This window comes from Lissotriton vulgaris, chromosome 12 (assembly GCF_964263255.1).
Source record: "Lissotriton vulgaris chromosome 12, aLisVul1.2, whole genome shotgun sequence".
NCBI lineage: Eukaryota > Metazoa > Chordata > Amphibia > Caudata > Salamandridae > Lissotriton > Lissotriton vulgaris.
The window spans coordinates 606,469,602-606,491,542 of record NC_141700.1 but is presented as its reverse complement, the minus strand read 5'-3'; the positions used below and the strand labels follow the sequence as shown (position 1 = coordinate 606,491,542).

The window sequence follows — 21,941 nt, the reverse complement described above, 5'->3', positions numbered from 1 at the left end:
TGACATGTAAATATAGCTCATGAGGTACCCCAAAGGTAGTAAAGGACAAGGGAGGGGGGAGTGATCCTGTGAGGAGATAGTGGAGGAAGGAAGAAGGAAGTTTATTGTGACAATTAAATCAGTCAATTGGCGTTATTCGTCCGTATTACACAATATGTGCAGGAATGGGGACCGCAAAGTTCAAATTGTCATTTCAAAAGAACAGCATACTCCAAAACAGTTCAATAAATGAAAGGTCAGGGCGTGGAGTTGGTGATAGGGGTGGTTGTCGACGTTTCGACCCTCTATAGCGCAGGTAGATTTGCTATCCTTGCTGTGGGGTCTTCATCAGGACGGGGGAAGGGGACACACCGAGCAGCAACGATCGGGTGCCGATCTTGCGTAGTCCGGATCAGTCGGACAGAATGCTTCGTGATGAAGACGGTTTTAGAAGTTAATCCTATCCCGAAACGAGCATGGTTCGGTTTGCGAACCATGCTCGTTTCGGGATAGGATTAACTTCTAACTCCACGCCCTCCACGGACGAATAACGCCAATTGACTGATTTAATTGTCACAATAAACTTCCTTCTTCCTTCCTCCACTATCTCCTCACAGGATCACTCCCCCCTCCCTGGTCCTTTACTACCTTTGGGGCACCTCATGAGCTATATTTACATGTCAATATACGTTATATATTTGTAACAAGCATTCACATTGTGATTAAAACAATGTGAACAGATTTCTTTTGTGATTGGTTTATTATATGTTCTGCCTTGTAAATCTTTTCTTGATTACTGGGACTCCTCCTTTTTACTGCATTGATCACCCAGGTCCCAGTGACACTAGTTGGGTATAACCCCCTATATATATCCTAATTGAAAGGGCGGCGTTGAACCATGATGTGGTCATGCATGCAGACCCAGTTGAGGAGGACTTTCTGTTTGATACCTTCTCTACGTCGGACAGGTCGGTGAAGACGCTGCCGATGCTGAAGGGTGTCCTTAACCCCTTCCAAGCTGATGACGAGCTGGGCTCGTCATGGTGTAGCCTCCTCGTACACTGATGACGAGCCCAGCTCGTCATAAAACAATGAAGAATAGCAAATCCCAGCACAGGAGGGGAATTGCCTTAGCAGCCATGGGGTTAAGCACGCCAATGACATTTTCAAGGACACAACCAGAGCAAGGGTGGTGAACCCACGTATTGAAAAAAAATACAGGCCTGCTCCTGTGGACCCTACGTATATAAGGGGTCAATTGCCATTGAACTCTTTGGTGGTCTCCAATGCCCGGAAGAGGGCGAACTCGCAAACTAGTGGTGATGCTCCTGCCCCAGACAAAGAATCTAAAGTATTGAAAGCCTTTGGGAAGCGGGTTGCTGCACAGGCAGCTAATATTTGGAGAATAGCCAATACACAAGCTTTACTGGCTAGATACGATAGGGCTCACTACGATACCCTAGAGCAACTGTTGCAACACTTGCCTGATGCATATAGAGAGGGGGCGGAAATGTTGATTCAGGAAGGGAAACTGATATCAAACGCTTCTATCAAGTGTGCCCTAGATTCAGCAGACACTGCAGCCAGGGCCATTAACACTAGTGTGATGCTAGGGAGGCAGGCATGGTTGCGAATTTCAGGTTTAAGCCAGAAATACAAACGAGTTTGCTCAATCACCCCGTTAACCCAGATTTCTTGTTTGGGCCTGACGTTGACACGATTCTTGAAAAGATCAAGAAGGACACGGAGACAGCTAAGTCTATGGGGGCCTTGCAGTCTCAACAGTTCAAAGGGGGTTCTTTTCGTCGCTCAGGTAGTAGAGGGCCGTCACGGGGGAAAACATCTCAGCAGACACAATACAGTAAAGGTGGTGCACAGCCCACCTTTAACAAGACAAATAGAGGTGGATACCGTGGTAACAGCACCAAAGGCAGAGGACGCGGAAATAATAACACCAGGTCCTCAGCAAATACCAAACAGTGACGCCTTGTCACTGCCCCCAGACCATATAACACCGGTCGGGGGACGACTCCAGCAGTTCCTGCCAGTCTGGGAAGGCATTACCACAGACAGGTGGGTGGGGCAACTTATCCAGTACGGGTATTGTTTAGAACTGACATCCACTCCACCCGACATACCACCAAAACACCATCCTATGTCCGCAGAGCACTTAACCTTATTACAGCAGGAAGTGGCCAGCATGCTGCAAAAAGGGGCCATAGAACTGGTGCCTCTAGAGGAACACGGAACAGGGGTGTACTCTCTCTATTTCTTAGTCCCAAAGAAGGACGGGTCTCTCAGACCCATTCTGGATCTGAGACCCTTGAACCTGTACATCCTTTCAGAACATTTCCACATGCCGACTCTGCAGCAGGTCCTGCCATTGCTCAGTCAGGGGGATTTCCTGGCAACTCTGGATCTGAAGGATGCATATTTCCATATACCCATACATCAGGCACACAGGAAATACCTCAGGTTCACTATACAAAACAAACATTACCAGTTCAAGGTGCTACCCTTTGGAGTGACCACTGCTCCCAGAGTTTTCACCAAGTGCTTGGCGACAGTGGCGGCACACCTTCGGAGACAACACATTCATGTCTACCCTTACCCGGACGACTGGCTTGTGCAAGCGAAGTCGGCCCAGCAGTGCACCAGCCACGTGTCCCGCACAATTCATCTTCTGCACAGTTTGGGATTTTCTCTGAACTATCCCAAGTCGCATCTTCAACCCGCTCGAGTACAGCAATACTTGGGAACGACGTTGGACACTGTGACGGCTACAGCCCAGCCAAACTCAGTACGAATCGACAGCATGCAACTGCTGATTCGCAAATTCAGGCCACAACACTCACTACAGGCGCGAGTGTTTCTGCAGTTGATAGGCATGATGGCCTCCTGCATCTTCATAGTCCCGCACGCGAGACTGCACATAGGTCCGCTCCAAGAGTGTCTAGCACGACAGTGGAATCAGGCTCAAGGACAATTGAAGGACCTAGTGTTGGTGCCAGTCGTGCGTACAACTCTCTGCATTGGTGGAATCCACGCAACCTTTGCAAGGGACAACCATTCCGAGAGCCTGTACCACAAGCAGTGCTCACGACGGACGCATCCCTCCTGGTGTGGGGGGGTGCATTTCCTTCATTATACAGTGCAGGGACTATGGTCAGATCAACAGAAGAGGATGCACACCAATCTGCTAGAATTGATGGCAATATTCATGGCACTGAAGGCTTTCAAGATACATCTGTGCAACAAGGTCGTGTTGATCCGGACGGACAACATGACAGCCATGTATTACATTCAGAAGCAGGGAGGTACTCACTCTCCACAGTTGTCTCACTTGGCTCAGAGCATGTGGAAGTGGGCCATTCAGAGGAACATTTTCCTCATGGCGGAGCACCTCCAGGGCCAGGACAACCAGATGGCGGATCTGCTCAGCAGACGCAGCCATCAGGTGCACGAGTGGGAGATTCATCCCTCGGTACTGCAACCGTACTTCCAGCAGTGGGGACATCCAGACATCGACCTGTTCGCCACAAACGAGAACGCAAAATGCTCAAACTTCGCCGCCAGGTTCCCACACCCGCGGTCTCAGGGCAATGCCATATGGATGAACTGGTCAGGCAGATTTGCGTACGCTTTTCCGCCAGCCCCGCTCATACCTCTGGTGGCACGGAAACTCAGACTGCTCTCGATGACTCTCATCCTGGTTGCTCCAACGACTCTCATCCTAGTTGCTCCAACGTGGGCGAGGCAAGCATGGTACACCACGTTCCTAGAACTTTCCGTGGTGCCTCATCAAAGACTGCGTCTTACACCCAGTCCTCTCACCCAGAGCCATGGCGAAGTTCAGCACCCAGATCCGCAACAGTTAAACCTTGCGATATGGCTCCTGAAGTCATAGAATTTGGGTATCTGAATTTGTCTCCTGATTGTATGGATATCATCAAGGAGGCGAGACGGCCTACCACTAGGGCCTGCTATGCTGCCAAATGGAAACGCTTTGTCATTTACTGTTCCAACCATGACATAAACCCGCTGGATGCATCAACACAAAACATTATTTGTTACCTGTTACATTTATACAGATGCAATCTGGCATACAGCTCTATACGTATTCATTTAGCGGCAATAGCGGCTTACTTATAGAACAGGCAACACCTTTCACTGTTCCGAGTGCCAGCCATAAAGGCTTTTATGGAGGGACTCAAACGAGTCATTCCACCCAGAAGACCACCTTCACCGGTCTAGAATCTTAATATTGTTTTGACCAGACTGATGGGACCTCCCTTCGAACCTCTCCACTCTTGTGAGATACAGTTCGTCACTTGGAAGGTTGCCTTCTTAGTAGCGATCACGTCGCAGAGACGGGTTAGCGAGCTGCAAGCCCTAACCATTCAAGAACCTTTTATACAGGTTCACGCAAATAGGGTGTTGCTACGCACTAACCCTAAATTCATGCCCAAGGTAGTTTCTAAGTTCCGCATTAATCAAACTATTGAACTGCCGGTTTTCTTCCCTAATCCAGACTCAGTAGCAGAAAGATCACTGCACACATTAGCCGTCAAACGAGCTCTCCTGTACTATATAGACACGACGAGAGATTTCAGGAAGACTAAACAACTCTTTGTCGCTTTTTCACCACAGCACAAGGGCAAACCCATTTCCAAATCAGGTATGGCCAGATAGATTGTTAAGTGTATTCAGATTTGTTATCAGAAGGCTAAACGCACACTAACAGTCCCCCCAAGAGCGCATTCCACATGCAAGCTAGGGGCATCCATGGCTTTCCTGGGTAACATTCCATTAGAGGACATATGTAGAGCAGCCATATGGAATAAGATACATACATTCACCAAACACTACTGTGTTGATGTACATTCCAGACACGGCTAGTAAACAGTTAGTCTAGGCTCAAATAAACCTTCAGGTACTTTGAAAGTGATGTGAGTAGTATTTCCGGCCCACCATTCTAGGCTACGGTTTTTACAGCGCCAAGATGCTCTGTGGAGCGATAGCATGCGCTCTATAAAAACTATTTTACAATTACAATTACAATTACAAGCAGCAAGGTGCTGTAGGACAGGCTGTTCTTAAGTCCCTCTTTCAGGCTGCTGCAGCTGGCTCGGGCAACCACCGCTAAGGGAGAAACTGCTATTTATTCTATGCACAAGATATGAATTTAGCGGCCCACATGCCTCAAACGGAATATGCTACTTACCAGTATACATCTGTTCTTGGCATGTAGGGCCACTAACATTCATATCGCCACCCATCCTCCCCGGTGCCTGTCGCAGCTGTAGTAGTCAGAATTATTTGTAAGCATGGTCATCTTGTATTGTATTGGACTCCATCTCTGCCACAATGGCGAAAAACAATCTGAGGATGGAGAGGATGCCCATGCGCACTGTAGTCCAGGGGAGGAGCCACCTATCTTGTGATACTTCAAAGACTCTTCCAGGACAACAAGGTGCAATCATCCGGACCCAACACTAGGCGGCGATCTATGCACAAGATATGAATGTTAGCGGCCCTACATGCCAAGAACAGATGCATACTGGTAAGTAGCATATTCCATTCAGTGCATGTGCCAATAAATCCATTGCACCACAAAATTCAACTAAAGCATGCAAAAAGGCATTTGAAAGAGTAATACACCAAATCAAGATATGTTTAATTTTACCCATGGAAATTTCAGGTGAGGTAAATTGTTTGGGCAATCCAGTGTGGTACTGTCTGTAGAAGTAGGGGATCACAAACAAATCGGTTACTTTGTTTCTATTCACATACCACTTGCAAGTTCTTTCTAGCTTGGTAAAGCTTTAAAGAGTACTCTTGTCAAGGGCCAGATTAGGAAAGCTTCCTTGCTTGAACTGGCGAACCAATATCCTCAAAATGTTTTGAATAGTGGGAAAGGGGTTTATAGAGCTCAGTATTTTCTCCATACATGTTACACATTCACCCCAGTACAGAGATCTGGGCCTAAATCCATCCTTTATTCGCTCCCCATGCCTTTCCAGTTTGAACTCAGCCATATGTAAATCAGTCTTGACCCTGTGCCCAATGGGAACAGTCCAGCCCGAACTGCCAGGCCAGGTCCTCCTTGGACTGGAAACAAGCATCCTAGGACCGATTTCGGGGTTTCACCCCTCATCAGCCAGGATAGCTTAACTCCGGTGGCATGGAGAGCATGGGACCCACATCTGGGCATACCCATCCCACTCGGGGCGACAAATGCAAAAAGAACAATTGATGGACAGAATACAGAACAATGTCATACATTTACCCCAGTACAGACATATGGGCCTAAATCCATCGTTTTTTTGCTCCCCTTGCCATTCCAGTTTGAACCCAGCCATATGCAAATCAGTCTTGACCCTGTGCCCAATGGGAACAGTCCAGCCCGTACTGCCAAGCCAGGTCCTCCCTCGACTGGAAACAAGTATCCAAGGACCCGTTTAGGGGTTTCACCCCTCATCAGCCAGGATAGCTTAACTCCAGTGGCATGGAGAGCACTGGACCCACGTCTGGGCTTATCCGTCCCACACAGGGTGACAAATGTAAAAAGAACAATTGATGGACAGAATGAGGAACAATGCCATACTATCACCCCAGTACAGAGATCTGTGCCTAAATGCATCGTATTTTTGCTCCCCATGCCATTCCAGTTTAAACCCAGCCGTATGCAAACCAGTCTTGACCTTGTACCCAATGGGAACAGTCCAGCCCGAACTGCCAGGCCAGGTCCTCCCTGGACTAGAAACAAGCATCTTTGGACCGGTTTCGGGACGTCACCCCTCATCAGCCAGGATAGCTTAACTCCAGTGGCATGGAGAGCACGGGACTCACCTCTGGGCATACCCGTCCCACTTAGGTTGACAAATGCAAAAAGAACAAATGTTAGACAGAATGCAGAACAATGTCATACATTCATCACATTACAGAGATCTAGGCCTAAATCCATCGTTTTTGTGCTCCCCATGTCATTCCAATTTGAACCCAGCCATATGCAAATCAGTCTTGACCCTGTGCCCAATGCGAATAGTCCAGGCCGAACTGCCAGGCCGGGCACTCCCTGGACTGGAAACAAGCATCCTAGGACCGGCTTTTCAGTCAGGATAGCTTAACTACAGTGGCATGGAGAGCAAAGGACCCACTTCTGGGCATACCCGTCCCACTCAGGGAGACAAATGCAGAAAGAAAAATTGATAGACAGAATGCAGAACAATGCAATACATTCACCCCAGTACAGAGATCTGGGCCTAAATCCATCGTTTTTTGCTCCCCATGCCATTCCAATTTAAACCCAGCCATATGCAGATCAATCTTGACCCTGTGCCCAATGGGAACAGTCCAGCCCGAACTGCCAGGCCAGGTCCTCCTTGGACTGGAAACAAGCATCCTAGGACCAGTGTCAGGGTTTCACCCCTCATCAGCCAGGATAGCTTAACTCCAGTGGCATGGAGAGCACGGGACCTTCACCCCAAGGGAGATAACTTCAGTTGTCCTTGATGCACCACAGATCTTGCTCGGAGCCTGTCTGGTGCACAGGCACAGTCAATGCTTTGGACGGAGAGGGAGATGAAGTCGGGCCCAGTCGAAGTCCAGAGTGTCCGGACGGTGGAAGGTCAGTGGTTTCTTGATCAAAATCTTGACCACGTCGAATCTAGGGTCCTACAGCAAGGTAGGCCCTTAAGTACCCACGGGAGAGTGTTGGACATATTCAGGGGACCCTCCCAGGGGAGGGTCAGGACAGTGGGGAGGTTGACTCCCATGTCCTTTGTCCAGTTTCACGCCAGAGCTGGAGCCAACGGCTCTCAGGACTTGTTTGAACTGGACTATGCACAGGGACACCAAATGTGCCCCTCGTGCAGACTTTCAGGCACTTTGGAATTGCGCCCACCCAGCCCCAATACACAAAATCCTGCCTGGGAGGGGGTCACACCTCCCAGTGACAGGATGCCTATTGTGCTGCCTTCCTCTGGTCGAGCCTGGCTCAGCAGCAGGAGGGCAGAAATGTGTCTCAGGTCAGCAGCATCAATTTTGTGCTGTTCGGGTCGAGAAGGCTGGTACCGGGAAGACCCGGCACACACAAAGCTTGGTTTTGAGGGGTGAAATCATACCTCACTGGACGTATGAGTCCAAGGTGTTTGATACCAAACACATGTTTTATTGCAGCCATTTTTGATGTAGCATTTTACGCAAGCATATAATGCACCTCTACCTATATGTTGGGCTGCATCACCCACAACCTGGGAGAATGGTTTCCGAAGGCTGCAGGGGTACTCTGCTCATGCGGGGACACCGTGTCACGTAAAACCCAGCACCCTGCCTTCAGGATTGTTTAGGCCAGCGGTCACTTACAGGTTTTATGTGTAGTGACCTATAGATATAGTAAACATATATATTTCATAGGTGGTGCAAGCAATAGCTTACATAGGCTGCAGTGGCAGGCCTGTAGTTCCATTTTGCATGTCCTCTCATGGGTGGCATAATACATGCTTCAGGCCATGGGAGGCCTCTGGGGTACCTATGCCCTGGGTACATGGGTACCATTTACTAGGGACTGACAAGGGTACCACAGTATCCAATCTGGAGGGTACCTAAGTACATGTTATAACATTTTAGGGAGAAAGCAGATAGACTATTAGCAGGATCCCAGTCAGGGGAGATAAGGCTAACCTTGCCCAGTTGAGACTTTATTTCCTAAGTGGCCATATTAGGAAGGTCCTGCACTAGCTTGGATACTCCCTATCTTATGGACCACTAAGGAGTTCCTCCCCTGAAGGTATTTGGAATCTCTCCAAAAGTTGGGGTGTCTACCTATTGTCTGCTGTGGTAAGGAAATAAATAGGCTGGTGGGGTGCCTGAGTAGGGAAGTGAGGCCTTAATAGGGGTTGTCTCTGCTTCCTCAGAGCACTGGTCACCATGGAGGCCCGTCTTTCCAAGACTGAGTTATATCTGGCCCTAGGGGGCAACCTCTGGCGGCCTACAGCTTGGGGTTGATTCCCTCTGGTTGGAACAATGGAGGGCCAGGGAATGTTCTGGACAGTCTTGTCCCAGGTTTTCCTTTGCCCTACAGTCTATCTGGGAGATGTCTCTATCTAAGGGTAAGAGGGACCCCTCAGAGTGTTGAGGAATATCCTTCTGGCTAGGGTTACTAGACTGGTTGTCCCTAATCTGATGATGAGGGGGTTCCTCTGGACAGTGGGCCCCCTGGGGTCCACTGACATCCCTGACCTCTGTAGCCCTAAACAGACTGTGGCTGAGTCGAGACGGGCAGGATACCTGCTTCAGTCTGGGCACCTCCTGGGAAGGGTCCCTTGCCCTCAGTGGTCCTGCCAGGGTAGGCCTTACCACTTCTGGGGCAGATCCTTCACAAGGGGTAGGGTCAGTTCCCTGAGGAAGCTGACCCTTACCTATAGTCTGGGAGAAGAAGACTTTTCTTAATTCCCTATTCTCTCTGGTGGAGCAGAGTGGACCATTGTTTCAGGCTCCACTACTCCAAAGGGTTCCTAGGGTTGGGCTGAGACCCTAGGGGGTTCCACTAATTCTCTCAGGGAGGCCTAACATCTGTAATTGGGCCTTCAGTTTTACTTCAGCCCAGGCTAAGATGTTCCCCCACAGTATTCCATCATTCAGTTCTTTATGTTGCATGAATAATTACTAAATCCACTGCTGTTCCTTCTGGAAAAGAACTCTCTTTATGTCTCTTGATTCTGAATGGACGTGTTCTAGACCTATCCACCTGAGTTCCTGTGTTGTATGTCCTTTTGTAAGATAATGTTCTGCCTTTTTTGTTGTTGCCCGTCTGCAACGTACCTTGCTTTGATGTTCTCCTATTCTGACGCTCACTTTTCTTGACATACCTATATCACACAAATCACAGGGGTATGTTATCATATAGATGACTTGTTTTGAGTTACAGGTAGTGTGTTTGCGTAGTTACCACTTTGTACTTAGTCACTAGGTGAGCGGGCGAGGGTCCGATGATGAAGCAAGCCATAGGTGGTACCTGTGGACTATGACCCTACAATATATCTCACAAGGGCAGAGTGATTTTCACACATGTACCTGGGTGAGCAATCCTACATCCAAGTGAGATAGTGGCAATGCAACATTCTGTCTTGTGGATAGTAACAGGATCCAACAAACTAAGCTAACCGTCCTCAAGTATTGTTGCATTCAGTATGGAACCTGTTGTGAACACCATGATAGTTTCCATTTTATCAAGCTTATTTTTACTTCATGGCCAGACTTCAGTCTATTATGTGTTACAGAAAGTGTTAAGTTCCTAGTGGCACGCAAAAATACTAAGTTCATCCTGGCTGCCTACTGTCTAAGCTGACACGTTTTGCCACTTTTGTCCTTAACTACCTGGCACCTTACCATTTTGGTTATCAGTATGTTTGCTACAATATTCTTATAGCACTATATCTGTGTAGTCGGTATTCTGATGTTCAACTATTGAAGTACCTATTCTCAGGTTGTTTTATCTGGTGTTTGACAAACATGCTTGTTCTCTTTGTATCATCAGATTTGATGAATACTTTACAACCATACTAGTAGTACGTTCCTTGTCTCAGACAGACTACGTTTAAATACAGCCCACTCCTCTCTGATGTTGTTGCATTCCCCTTCAGGTGGCTGCTCTGACCTTCAACCCCTTCAAATATGTCAATGAGAAGGAGATTGTGGGAAGTGTCGCCGGCATAGAGCTCAGCTCTGAAGAACTAATCATTGAAGTCCCCAGCATACCGGAAACCATTGAGGTGTGTTTAGTGCCTGGGTAATCTGAGGGAGGGTGGGATCTGCAGTGCTTAAAGAGATCGTGTTGATTACAGACCCAGAAAGCTGCTCTTGACCGTGTACTGTGACCTTTGCCGTTTCCATCGCTTGCCTGGTTTAAAAGCACAGGTCCTGATGCGCCTCCCACCTATTATTGATTAGTGAAATAAAGAAGCCTTACTCCTTACTTCTTTCAAGGCAGTACCTGCTTCCCTTTACTTCATCTCAGCATCGTCCTTTAGAATGGGAACCCTGGCCTTTGATTTGATGGTTAAGAACATATGATTCAACTCGCATTCCCAGATCATGATACTGTATAGTGATCAAATCCCATAAAAATGCATATGTTCTTGTGTGGCTTACTCTGTACTGTATTGTGTGTTATTACTGTTGTTCCTAACATTAATTTATTTGGTAGATATGTTACCAAACCCTGTATTCTTGTATATGATGCCTAGATAACATGGGAATTCCAAGATGCTTTGTGAAGATGAATGTGTCTGTGAAAGCACGCGTTGTAACTTGCTATATTCGTTTTCTCCTGATTCAGACTGCCTCTTCTTCCCTTAATTGGCAATTGTTTCATAGATGACTTGCTCTACTCCCATATGAGTGATCAGCTTCCATTTCACTGATCTGTTCCTTGCTTTTGCTTTTCTGAAAACTGTCAATCATGCATAATTTACTTTTCTACTCCTGTGTGACTGATGTTTTTCAGCATGACTACTCTCGTATCCTGTGTATACTCTGCTCTTTGGCAGTGTCCACCTAATATGAGACTCTTCTTCTTTTAAATGACTGATTTCCTGCTATATAACTGCTCTCCTCTCCTCTCAAGTGACAATTCCTTTCCTCTGGTGAGACTGCCCTCATATTCTGTGAATACTCTCTTGCTAGGTTGCTGTACTCCTTTCCTGTGATTGCTTTCTTCTCATTTGACTGCTCTTTTCTCATATGATTACTCTGCTCTTGTCAGACTGCTTTTCTCTTGTTTGACTGTTTTCCTTTTCTGTGATTCCTTTCCGCCTGTGACTTCTATGTCTTTGTGATTGCTCTTCTCTTCTGAAGCTGCTGTCCTTTTATGTGATTGGTCTCCTTATGTGTAACTGTAGTCATCTCAGCTGACAACTAAACTTGATGGTTGTAGATGTTGAAATGGCATAGTGGCAGTGCTGCTGACTGGCACCTGGTGACCCAAGTTTGGATTCTGGCCTCTTCGATTGACTCAACATTGTGTGATTCTGAGTAATCTGTGTACCTAAAATATTAATCGAATGCATGAAATGTATTTGTGTAATCCCCACTTGATGCACACAATATTGTAGATTGTCTTTTAAACACACTAACGTACAGTTCTACGTTGTTTCCGAGCTAGATTTACGCTATGTAAATACCAATGTATACCTACAATAGCACAACACTCTCGCTTTAACTGACTTCTTCATGGGTGGCTCAACTCATCGTATGTGACTGCTTTCATTTGACCTTCCAGATTATATTAGCCAGAAATGAAAACACTTCTGCCTCTCCTGCATGGAGACGTGTCCAGATTAATCAGTTGTTGGAAGTTGGTGTGAATGTAACGTCAGAGGAAGATTCTGTGATCATCCATATAGAGCCGGATCTGCTTCTTCCAGTTGAACTTTACCTGGGATTCCAGTATACACCTAATAGCACCCACTTTGACTTGTACACCACATTCACTGATAACGGTAAGGGTGTCCTCTGATAGAGATTGCATGCCTCTATCATCCATAGGTGGTCCTATTCATTTTCCATTGTTTGTGAAGAAAATGTGTAGTTTCTAATCTTTCATTCATTGCTGTTTTCAGTATTGCATTGTGGTCCCGACTATATTTACTAATGAAGCAGTATGAAATAAGAGAGAGTTAGAGAGTTACACGTGACAACCAGTCACTAACCCAAAAGTACACTCTTGGCTGCACTGACCTCATTCATCTGTATGGATGAATATCACACCAACACTCCATAGAGGTACATCTTTCACACTGACAGGCATAACACTGTTTTCAAAGTCGTTTGAGCATTCTTTCTGCATGATCTACTTTATAACCGCAACTGTTTTGCAAACCACAACATTTAAGGTTTCATTTTGGACAGAGGAACAGGGTCAAATGTAAACATCATGTTCCCCTTCAAAAAAACACACACATACATCACAGCCCCCCACTCTGTAGTCTGCAACCTTAGAAGTCAATACAATTCTATTGGCTTTGTATAGATCATGAAGACGCCTCCCATATATGACTCCACTGCTCATTTTTCCGGTGGGCCAGAGGAGTGGGGTCGTTCTGTGGCCATGGGGGGCATTTTTGTCACTGGGAGTGGTTTTACAGCATTGCAATATCGGCCCCCTGTAACAAAAGCAGGAGAGGTGCTTCTTATTAGCTCCTCGCGTCCCCTGCAATCCACCCTTCTCACTCCGCCCCCCTCCCTGGTCCCAGGGCGGGTTGAGCAGCAATCTGCCAGTGCTGGTTGCTGTTCCCAGTCCGGCCCTGGAGAATCTGACCAATGGCTGCAGTTCTTCAGTTAAAGCATATCCAATGGCTGCAGTTCTTCAGTTCTTCAGTTGAAGCATATGCCTTCTGAAACTGCCTCCCATTTCAGAACTACCTTCTTGTTTTCCATATCATGTTTTAAAAGAACCAGCCATTCATAGTACTATGTTATCCAGTATTATGGGTATCTTTCATAGATTCACATGCCTGAATCATTCCCCGTCGTCGGGGTGGGAGTCCCCATTACATAAAAATAGTAATGTCATAAAGACATATATACACTAATAGGCCGGAGGCCTCACATTAGTAACCTATCTGAGTCCTTTTGTAAAAAAAGGACCAAACTTTGGCCAGGAGCCAATCAGCTACTACCACCCTCTAGAACCTTCCTGGAAGGATCCCTAGTCCCTCAGATTTTCTACCGTACGTCGTGCTAAGGGAGTCTCCACTGAGCTCTGCTCAGGTTTCTGGTATTTCTGGATTTATTCCATATTTTTCTCTTCATATTTACTCTTGTGGAGGAGTGCTAGAGTATACAATGTCTACCACTCCTAAAAAGGGCTCTTTAGACCTTGTGCCTCGGGTAGTAAGCTGAGACTGCATGTAGATGACAAACATGAAGACTGCCTCTACTGTCTCTACCCTGACCATTCGGCCAAGGATTGTAAGGTCTGCCGCACTTTCTCTGTCAAGACTCTAAAAGACAGAGAGGGACGCCTGCTTCTGTGGCTTCAGAAACTGAAGGACAAGGATCAAACAGTCTCTTCAGGTGAGAGCGAGTGTTCCTTCAGGAGCTCGCACTCCTCTTCCAAAAGGCCAAGACAGACATCTCCAGGTCCGTCTAATATGCCACCTCAAAAGAAGACGCCTAAGTCTTCAGAGGGTCGTCCAAAAGCCATGGCAGTTAAGACTCCTCTTCAGGAAGCCACCTTCAAGAAGCCTGTGCTGGTGTCTTCTGCCATGCCTGTGACAGCGTCGACAGTAACCATCTCTACATCGACAGCATTGGCCTTCACCACCTTGACGACATCTACCTCAGCATCGTCGTCGTCCGGTAGGTCTATAACATCTATTATCCCTGTCAAAAGAGCGTCGACGACGCCTCCGTCGACGACAGCTTCTTCGTCGACGAAGTCGAAACCATCATCGTCGACGAAAGTCCCATCGACGTCGACGACCACCTTGTCGACGATGTCATCGACGACGAAGCCATCGACGTAGACACCAGCGTCGACGAAGCCGTCGACGGCGAGATTGTCGACGAAGCCGGCGACGGCAACTCCAAAGTCGACACTGCCGTCGACGAAGAAACCACCGTCGACGATGCTACCGTCAACGACGACGTCGTCGGCGAAGACGACAGAGAGGTCTGCTGTGGCTGTCAGCATCCCACCGTCGACCACCCCGTCAACGGGCCCGTCGACGGAAGGCTCTCCTAAGCTGAAGTATACCTATACACACTTCAGGATGTCAACGCGTACGCTGACGCCAGAGGCTACGTCTCCTAGCAGAGTCTAGCCACTGCCACCGGTCCACTTACTGGAGACTGAGGACTCTGATGATGGCGCTATGTTCCACACTGCAACACGTCCATCACAGCTAAATGTCAAGGTCCATGAGAGTTCGGATTATGAAGATATGGGTCAGGCAGAAGTCCCATACCATGAGGAATATCAATCGCCTCCTCCTTCACAACCTATGGTGTGCCTTCCGGCCTCAATAGTCACGGACCTCCAATTCCTCATAGCGGACTACAAACAGCGGTTTCCGCCTACTCCGCCACCTTCAGTAGTGCCACCACAACTCGTGACACCAGCTCCTCCTCCTCGCCCTAGACCACCTCCGCTGGTCATTAATCCGGATCCTGTATCTTTGCCTCCTCAACAATCTTCGGATGAAGAGGAAGCAGTGGAAGAAGACAAGGAAGGTCAACAGGAAGAGGGAGAAATACAGGATGATGAGTGGAATGACTGTATCATTTCACATCTGGCATCCCCAGACCAGGCACAGGCGGATTCACCTCTAAAAGATATCGGGGGTTTCATAATGTTATAGAGCGAGCAGCAGCAAGGTTCAAAATAGAGATGACCACGCAACCTCAGGACTGCTTCCTATATGACTTTAAGGAGCCATTCAAGAAGACGGTTCGGTCAATCTCTATTGTTGAACACATCAGGGACCAGGGGGTAAAGATAATGCAAAATCCCTCATCTCTACTTCCAGTGCCGACCAGGCTTGACAAAAAGTACAAGGCCTCGGACACGGCTCCGGCATGCCTTACAGGCCATACTAAACCGGACTCCGTGATTACACAGGCCACGCAGCGGAAATCCAACAACCCAACTGCTGCGCTGACTACGCCTCCAGATAAGGAAGGCCGTAAACTAGATAACATCGGGAAGAGGTTCTCGTCGATGTCGGCCATTAATGTCAGGGCGGCAAACTCGCTTGCGCTCTTGGGGCGTTACAATCGCCAGATGTGGGCAGATGTTGCCCCATACCTAGGCACACTGCCAGGGGAGCAGAAAGAAGAGGTAAAGAAGATCCTCCTCGAGGGAGAGCGGTCCGCCTCAGAGATTATTGACGTGGCGATGGATATCGCCTCTACAGGATTTCCCCAGCTGGCGGGGGCAGCGGTCCTTAGGCACCAAGGCTGGCTGAAAGCTACATCTTTCCGGCCGGAAGTCCAAGCCAAGGTACTGGACATGTCGTTCGACGGAGAGCTTCTCTTTGGGAAGCATATTGATGAGATGCTGCAGGGTATCAAGAAGGATACCGAGACCGCAAAAGCCCTGGGTACCCTCCAGTACAAGAATACTTCCTATCGGGGCTCCAGAGGAATAGGCCAGCAGACAAGAGGTGGCTATCGGGGATACAAATCCTCCTACATCTCGTCCCAGCAATACAAGCCTCAATACCAACAGAGGCAGCAACAAGGCCAGTCTTCATACAATAAGTCTTCCTTTCGAGGAAGAGGAGGAAAGAAAGATTCCGCCAGAAGGCAATGACTTCTTTCTCCAACAGGCCTCCACTTCTTCTCCACGTTACGTAGTTGGAGGGAAAATTTCCAACTTCCTCCACAATTGGCAAAAAATAACGACGGATCGTTGGGTTCTCCAGCTGGGTCGCTTCGGCCATACTCTGGAGTTCGTGGACACTCCTCCTTCGAACCCCCCATGTCCTATGCAACACAAGAATCTTCATCTCCTTCAAGCGGAACTCTCACTAATGCTTCAGAAAAGAGCCGTAGAAAGAGTTCCCAGAGGTCAGAGGGGGAAAGGATTCTATTCACGGTTCTTCGTGATACGAAAAAAGGAGAAGAAATGGAGACCTATACTGGATCTAAGGAACCTCAACAGATACCTCAAAAAACAATCGTTCCGTATGGTATCCATTCAGGAGGTGTTACAGCTACTCAATTCCAAGGATTTCATGGTGTCCTTAGACCTCCAGGACGCCTATTTTCACATACTCATCCACAAAAGTCACCGCCAATACCTAAGGTTCTCTGTGGCGGGCAGACATTACCAGTTCAGAGTGTTGCCATTCGGCCTGAAGTCGGCGCCACGCATTTTTACAAAAAGCCTATCTCCAGTGGCAGCTTACCTTCGCCAGCACCATCACCAGGTATTCCCCTACTTAGACGACTGGCTCATCAAGTCTCCCACTCTAGAAGGCGTGAACAGATCTTCCAACGCCTGTCTTCAGCTCTTCGAGAGTCTAGGACTTACACTCAACCAGGAAAAGTCAGTACTGCAGCCCTCTCAACGCCTCACTTTCCTGGGAGGAATTCTAGACACACATCAGGAGAAGGCCTTTCCATCACAGGAGCGTCAGGTCAAACTGAGGTCGCTGGCAGCCCACATTCAGGCAATAAGACCATCAAGGTGCGACTTTTCAAGTCACTGCTAGGAATGATGTCCTCCAACATCCTCCTAATACCACACTGCCGCCTCCGTATGCGTCCCTTACAGGAGGCGTTATCATCTCAGTGGATCCAGTGTACGGGATCCTTCGATGATCTAATCAGGATCACTCCTTTTCATGGTGAAGGCCCTGCACTGGTGGCTTCAAACAAAAAACCTGAACCAGGGCCTTCCATTCCTGCTTCCAATCTCCCCACACGTGATAACAACAGATGCATCATTGGAAAGATGGGGTGCGTTCCTGCAGGAACTTCAGATACACGGTCAGTGGTCGCCGGCAGAAAAACTGCTCCACATCAACCTGTTAGAGTTGAGGGCAGTATACCTGGCTGTTCGAGCTTTCCTGCCCAGAATCAGGAACTCCCCAGTGCTTGTGAGGACGGACAACACACCACAATGCACTATTAGAACAAGCAAGGGGGAACTCGATCCATGACGTTGTCTCAAGAATCACAGCGAATTTGGAAGTGGGTACTCCAACATAACATTTCGCTGAGGGCGGAGTACGTCCCAGGAGCAGACAACACCCTGGCGTACTCACTAAGCAGGCAACGCTCCATTTGCCATGAGTGGGAGCTCGACCAACATGCTCTCGACGCAGTATTCTCCCGATGGGGCAGACCTCACCTGGATCTATTTGCGACGGAGATCAACGCAAAATGCCAACATTATGCAAGCTGGCTTCCCCAGAAAGGATCTCTAGGGGATGCATTTTCGATCGCATGGTGCAACGTCTTTGCTTACGCTTTTCCTCCATTTCCCCTGATCCCCAGGGTCCTTCGGAAACTGAAAGCAGAGCATTGCACACTGATCCAGGTCGCCCCAGCGTGGCCACGCCAACACTGGTTTACAGAACTCCACCTTCTATCGCTGGAGCCTCCGATTCCTTTCAGGCCTTACCCGCATCTCCTCACTATGAACCAGGGGCAAGTCTAGCATCCAGATCTGACATCTCTCAGATTATCGGCTTGGCTCCTGAGTTCAGAGAATTCCAGGACTTAGATATCCCTCAGGACTGCTGGGTCATCTTAGCCCGGGCCCGGGCTGACAGTACCAATAATACATATTCTTAAGTGGAAGAGATTCTGTTTATGGTGTAAAGCTAACAAACAGCACCCGTTCTCGTCATCTCTGGCACAACTTCTGCCCTACCTGCTTCACCTGGCCAACTCGGGATTGGCTCATGCCTCAATCGAATTCCACCTGGAAGCCATATCTCGGTTCAGACGCTCTTTGTCTGGTGTTTCCCTATGGTCCAATAGACTAGTCAAGCAGTTTCCGAAAGGCTTATTCAGGACTTATCCTCCAGTGAGACCTTTACCACCTACATGGCAGCTCAATATTGTCCTGGCGCAGTTGATGAAACACCCCTTTGAGCCAATGCATAAAGCAGATCTCAAATACTTGTCATGGAAAACAGCTCTCTTGCTGGCTCTAACGTCAGTAAGGAGGGTGAGTGAGCTGCAGGCTTTCTGTATTCAGGACCCGTTCCTTCAGTTTAAACAGGACAGTCATTCTACGGACTAAACCCAAATTCATACCAAAGGTTCCGTCTGCTTTTCATCTAAACGAACCTATTGTCCTGAGATCTTTCTTCCCTAATCTATCTTCAACAGCGTAGAGATCTCTACATTCCTTAGATCTTATTCTACATTCATAGAACAGAAAAATTTCGCAAGTCCAACCAATTATTTATTGCCTTCAGCAGGCCCAGGAAGGGCCTACCATTGACAAAGCAGAGCATTTCAAGGTGGATCTCTGCGGCCATCGCCTTCTGCCACCAACAGGCGGGACATCCTCTGCCCGCCAAAGTTTGGGCTCACTCCACTAGAGCGGTTTCCACCTCCATGGCGCTCTTTTCTGGGATGCCCATTGTCGACATTTGCAGAGCGGCGACATGGAAGACACCACATACGTTCACCAAGCACTACTGCTTGGATTCAGAACTTATGAATGATGCAGCAGTGGGACAGGCGGTGCTCCGTCATCTATTTCATTAGAGGTGAGCCTTCTTCCTTTCATCCCACCTTTCCTATTTCCTAATTGCACATTTCTTATCCTGCTACTGTTTGCAGTTTATTCTGTTGTTCTATTGATAAGGTATTATCAAGTGTCTTACATGCTATATTATGTGAAATGTGCTGCCTACTACTTGCTACTCTGATTCAGGCATGTGAATCTATGAAAGATACCCATAATACTGGATAAGAAATGTGTTACTTACCTGTAACTGCAGTTTTCCAGTATTGGTATCTTTCATAGATTCACATGCAACCCACCCGCCTCCCCTGGAAGGGCTCACCTTGGTTCTCTCAGTAGGTACTACTTAGCACTGTGCTTACGAAAATCTGAGGGACTAGGGCTCCTTCCAGGAAGGTTCTAGAGGGTGGTAGTAGCTGATTGGCTCCTGGCCAAAGTTTGGTCCTTTTTTACAAAAGGACTAAGATAGGTTACTAATGTGAGGCCTCTGGCCTATTAGTGTATATATGTCTTTATGGCATTACTATTTTTATGTACCGGGGACTCCCACCCCGACGACGGGGAATGATTCAGGCATGTGAATCTATGAAAGATACCAATACTGGATAACTGCAGTTACAGGTAAGTAACACATTTCTTATTTGATACATGAAATAGTTTGATACATGATATAGGGAAAATATCCCTAAATACACGCTCCTAACTTAAAATATATCACCTTTGACACCTATCGATGGAAACCTCAAACCCTGAATTGTAGGACTTACAAAACCCTCCTTAACATCAATAGATCATCATTCGCTGGGGCAAGAATGTCAAGCAGGTCAGATGACTTTGAGCACTCTGCTGTCATTTGCAAACTAACACCCAATGAAGAGAATTGGTGACTATTTATACCCCACCAAGAAATTATTCTCAATCATGTGTAGAGAACATAGAGATTAGGATTTTAGAGAACATGACTTCAGACATGATTATCGATTTTTTTTTGATTATGTGTTTTCTAGTGAAGGTTTGCCTGAATGAGTTGCTTCTCACAATTCGCTACAATTTTGTAATACTTGCTTGAGGAACTATATTGATTGATTAGACGTAGGACATAAGAGAATTTCCATTTTCCATTTTGAGGCTAACAGTCAGGTGAAAGATTCAACACAATTTTTAAAGATATCATTCAAATGACTCACAATAACGGCATAAGTTGAAGTAAAGCTCTCCTGGCAATATTCCTATCATACCCTACCACCAGTAATCTGGTCACTGGATGTTTGCCATTTTATTAATTTGCGGAAGCATATATCTGGATTACTTTGTATCCTTTGTGGCTAAGAAATAAACACAGGGTATGGAGAAGGTTGCTTAGGATGCTTTTCAAGAGCAGATGGTGGAGGTTAAAAGGAAGATGTAGCAACAGAAGGATAAACCTAAGGGGAAATTACCAAATCTGGATGTTTATGTTGAACAGCTGGTGCAAGAAAGGAAATCATGTAGGTGAGGTAAAGGAACTTCAGAGTGGTCTTCTCCTCTAGAGTTTGTGAAGCTTCTTAAAAGGGCTGTCAGAGTAAAGAGGGGTCAGGTGTGGAATTTGGGAAGAGTCTCCTTGTTCAAGGGTGAATGGGTTGGTTTAGATAACCAGGAGGAGAATGGCTGATTTTCAAATTTCTGGTGGATAGCGGTAGTAGAGGGAGTTGTGGAGCTAGGGAAAAAGCCGAGTGAAATAGAAGAGATAGAAGTGAGACATTTACTGGATTTCTCCCATGAACACAGCCCAAGAGAGGGTTCTCCAGACCCTCTGGGACCAAAGTCTTAGTCAATGTACCAGCATGAGACAGAGAACCCAATGGACTGCAACCGCCCACCACTAACTGAGCATTAAATGAGTAAAATGTGTATTGGATAACTATCAATGCTGTGAGATGCACAAACCCTCAATCATCATGAATAGACACGCTCAAGAACAGTAATGAAAGGAAATTTAGATTTGTAGAGCACTTTGCTACACAAAGGTGTCTCTAGGTGCGGAAACTCAGGAAAAGAAAGAACCTGGGAAAACAGAGTACAAATAGAAGGTAGTTCTCAAATAACTGCTGGTTGAAAATCCAGATTTTTTTAAGGCTTTACGGAAAGAGAGCTGGTCTGGTTTTTTTCCTTGAGATCCAGCGACATGCAAGCTCCAAAGATCCTACCTCCTCAATTAGCTCTTCTGACCTTGGAGATTACAAGAATCAATGTAGAAGATGAGCACAGTGATCTTTCAGGGATGTACCATTGGAAGCAATGCTTAAGATATTCTGGACTAGAGTTATGCAGTGCTTTAAATGCAATGCATAGAGATTTAAATTCAATCTTTTATTTGACCGGAAGCCAATGAAGTAAGGGATGAGAAGCTGATTGATGCTTAGGTATCGCCATAAGCAGCTAAGCAGCCGCATTCTAAACGATCTGTAGTTTGAAAAAAACATTTCTGAATGTTGGGAAATAAAACCCTACAGTAATCTATTTTAGCAAAAATGAGTGCAGAGATCATGGATTTCTGTAAATCAAGAGGGATAAAGGGAAAGATTTTCCTGAAGGTTTTGAGCATGAAAAAACAGCAGGATGTGATAAAGTTTACATGCCCTTCAAAGGAGAGTTTATCAAAGTAAACCCCAAGATCTTTAACTTTGGTAAGAGGGGTAGGGAACACCCCCCAGCTCATGTGGCTACCAGTTTGAGGCCAAAACAATGTGTTCCTGACAAATAGCAG

The 21,941-nt window shown here is 47.0% G+C and overlaps 1 protein-coding gene across 1 annotated transcript in view; it reads left to right on the top strand.

Moving 5' to 3' along the window:
• Positions 1 to 21,941, top strand: part of PKD1L3 (polycystin 1 like 3, transient receptor potential channel interacting) — a 1,100,724-nt gene that overhangs the window by 203,235 nt on the left and 875,548 nt on the right. The window contains exons 8-9 of the mRNA XM_086945530.1: positions 10,626 to 10,754; positions 12,263 to 12,482. Coding sequence (XP_086801656.1) covers positions 10,626 to 10,754; positions 12,263 to 12,482 — 349 coding nt within the window. The remainder of the gene's footprint in view (positions 1 to 10,625; positions 10,755 to 12,262; positions 12,483 to 21,941) is intronic.